At 60.6% G+C, this 2,682-nt stretch overlaps 1 protein-coding gene across 1 annotated transcript in view; it reads right to left on the bottom strand.

Moving 5' to 3' along the window:
* Positions 1-1,141: 1,141 nt before the first annotated feature.
* The window catches only part of LOC131590136 (basic proline-rich protein-like), an 8,561-nt gene continuing 7,020 nt past the window's right edge, over positions 1,142-2,682 (bottom strand). Inside the window, exons 6-7 of the mRNA XM_058860037.1 lie at positions 1,335-1,548; positions 1,142-1,162 (exon numbers count right to left, since the gene is read on the bottom strand). Coding sequence (XP_058716020.1) covers positions 1,142-1,162; positions 1,335-1,548 — 235 coding nt within the window. The remainder of the gene's footprint in view (positions 1,163-1,334; positions 1,549-2,682) is intronic.

The following is a 2,682-nucleotide window of genomic DNA, read 5'->3' as shown; positions in this document are numbered from 1 at the left end:
TATGTCTCACCTGTCCCGGTGTCACCTGACCGTGTGTCTCAGCTGTCTCAGGTGTCACCTGACCGTGTGTCTCACCTGTCCGCAGGTGTCCGGTCGCCGCCTGTCTGTCCCGGTGTCGGTTGCCGGGGGTCAGGTGCGGGTGCGGCGCCGGGGGGGGCAGCTCCAGGTGTTGCTCACCTGGCTGGGGCTGCAGGTGAGCCTGGCAGGTGACGGCGCCGTGACGGTGACAGCGCCGGCGGTGACAGCGGGGGGGCTGTGCGGGGCCTGCGCCGGACAGCGCACCTGTGGGACAGGTGAGTGACGGGTGTGACCCAGGTGTGTCCAGGTGTGTCCAGGTGTGAGCCAGGTGTGTCCAGGTGTGCCCAGGCGTGTCCCCAGGTGTGTCCAGGTGTGTCCAGGTGTGCCCCCAGGTGTCCCCAGGTGTGTCCAGGTGTGTCCAGGTGTGCCCCCAGGTGTCCCCAGGTGTGTCCAGGTGTCCCCAGGTGTGTCCCAGGTGTCCCCAGGTGTGTCCAGGTGTGTCCCAGATGTGGGTGGGAGGTCCCAGGTGTCCCCAGCTGTCCCCAGGTGTGTCCAGCTGTCCCCAGGTGTGTCCAGGTGTCCCCAGGTGTGCCCCCAGGTGTCCCCAGGTGTGTCCAGGTGTCCCCAGGTGTGTCCCCAGGTGTGTCCAGGTGTCCCCATGTGTTCCTGGGTGTGTCCCAGGTGTGGGTGGGAGGTCCCAGGTGTCCTCAGGTGTGTCCCAGGTGTGACCCCAGGTGTGTCCCAGGTGTGTCCCAGGTGTGTCCAGGTGTGACCCAGGTGTGTCCAGGTGTGTCCCCAGGTGTATCTCAGGCGTCCCCAGGTGTATCTCTGGTGTCCCCAGGTGTCCCCAGGTGTCCCCAGGTGTATCTCAGGTGTCCCCAGGTGTATCTCAGGTGTATCTCAGGTGTATCTCAGGTGTCCCCAGGTGTCCCCAGGTGTCCCCAGGTGTATCTCAGGTGTCCCCAGGTGTATCTCAGGTGTATCTCAGGTGTCCCCAGGTGTACCCCAGGTGTCCCCAGGTGTATCTCAGGTGTATCTCAGGTGTCCCCAGGTGTATCTCAGGTGTCCCCAGGTGTATCTCAGGTGTATCTCAGATGTATCTCAGGTGTATCTCAGGTGTATCTCAGGTGTATCTCAGGTGTACCTGTGGGGGAGGGTCCCGGACACTTCCCCCCCCCCCCCCAAGTTGTGTCCGGGCCCCTCCCCCAACCCCTCCCCCCTCTCTCTCTCTCTCTCCCTCCCCTCCCCCCAGCCCCTCCCCCCGGCCCCTCCCCCCCGGCCCCTCCCCCCGGCCCCTCCCCCCCCTCCCCAGGTACCTGCCGGGTGTGGCCGCGGCGCTTCCGGACCTTCGATGGGGCGGGGGGGGCGTGGGGGAGGGGCTGCCCCTCCCCCCCTCTCCTGCTGAGCCGCGTCTGCGCCCCTCCCCCACCCCCCGGCGCCCCTCCCCCACCCCCCGCCATGGAGGTGGCGCTGGGGGGAGGGGCGGGAGGCCCCGCCCTGACGGTGACGCTGGGACAGCGCAGGTGGCACCTGGAGGGGGGAGGGGCACAGGTGAGGGGGGAGGGGCTGGGGGAGGGGGGAGGGGCACAGGGGAGGGGGGAGGGGAGGATGAGGAGGGGCACAGGGGAGGGGGGAGGGGCACAGGGGAGGGGGGAGGGGAGGATGAGGAGGGGCACAGGTGGGGGGAGGGGCACAGGGGAGGGGGGAGGGGCACAGGTGAGGGGAGAGGAGGCGGAGGAAGGCACGGGAGGAGGAGGAGGAGGATGGGGAAAAGAAAGGATGGAGGGGGAGGAAGGCTCGGGAGGATGAAGATGGAAATGGGGGGATGAAGGCTTGGGAGGAGGATGAAGAGGAGGAGGAGGAAGGAGGGATGGAGACGGTTGGTGAAGGGTGAGGATGATGATGACGATGATGAATGGATGGAGATGATGACGATGATGGTGATGATGATGATGATGGTGATGATGATGGTGGTGATGATGGTGATGATGATGATGATCGGATGGAGAAGGTGGAGGAAGGATGGTGACAATGAGAATGATGAATGGAGATGATGATGACGATGATGATGATGAATGGATTGAGGTGATGATGATGATGATGACGATGATGACGATGATGACGATGACAGCGATGATGATGATGAAGATGACAATGATGAATGGATGGAGATGATGATGATGATGATGGTGGTGGTGATGACGGTGATGATGACGATGATGACGATGATGACGATGATGACGATGATGACGATGATGATGATGATGATGATGATGATGAATGGATAGAGGAGATGATGATGATGATGGTGATGATGATGGTGATGATGATGATGACCATGATGATGATGATGATGACAATGATGATGATAATGACAATGATGATGATGAAGATGACAATGATGATGAATGGATGGAGGAGATAAGATGATGATGATGATGAAGATGACAATGGATGGAGATGATGATGATGATGATGATGAAGATTACAATGATGAATGGATGGAGATGATGATGATGATGATGAAGATGACAATGATGAATGGATGGAGATGATGATGATGACAATGATGATGACGACGATGATGACGATGATGATGAAGACACCGCTGCCCCTCCCCCAGCTGGACGGCGTCGCTCTCCCGCTGCCCTTCTGCCTCCCGGA

The sequence above is a fragment of the Poecile atricapillus genome, chromosome 32 (assembly GCF_030490865.1).
Source record: "Poecile atricapillus isolate bPoeAtr1 chromosome 32, bPoeAtr1.hap1, whole genome shotgun sequence".
NCBI lineage: Eukaryota > Metazoa > Chordata > Aves > Passeriformes > Paridae > Poecile > Poecile atricapillus.
This window is presented reverse-complemented; position numbering and strand designations above follow the sequence as displayed.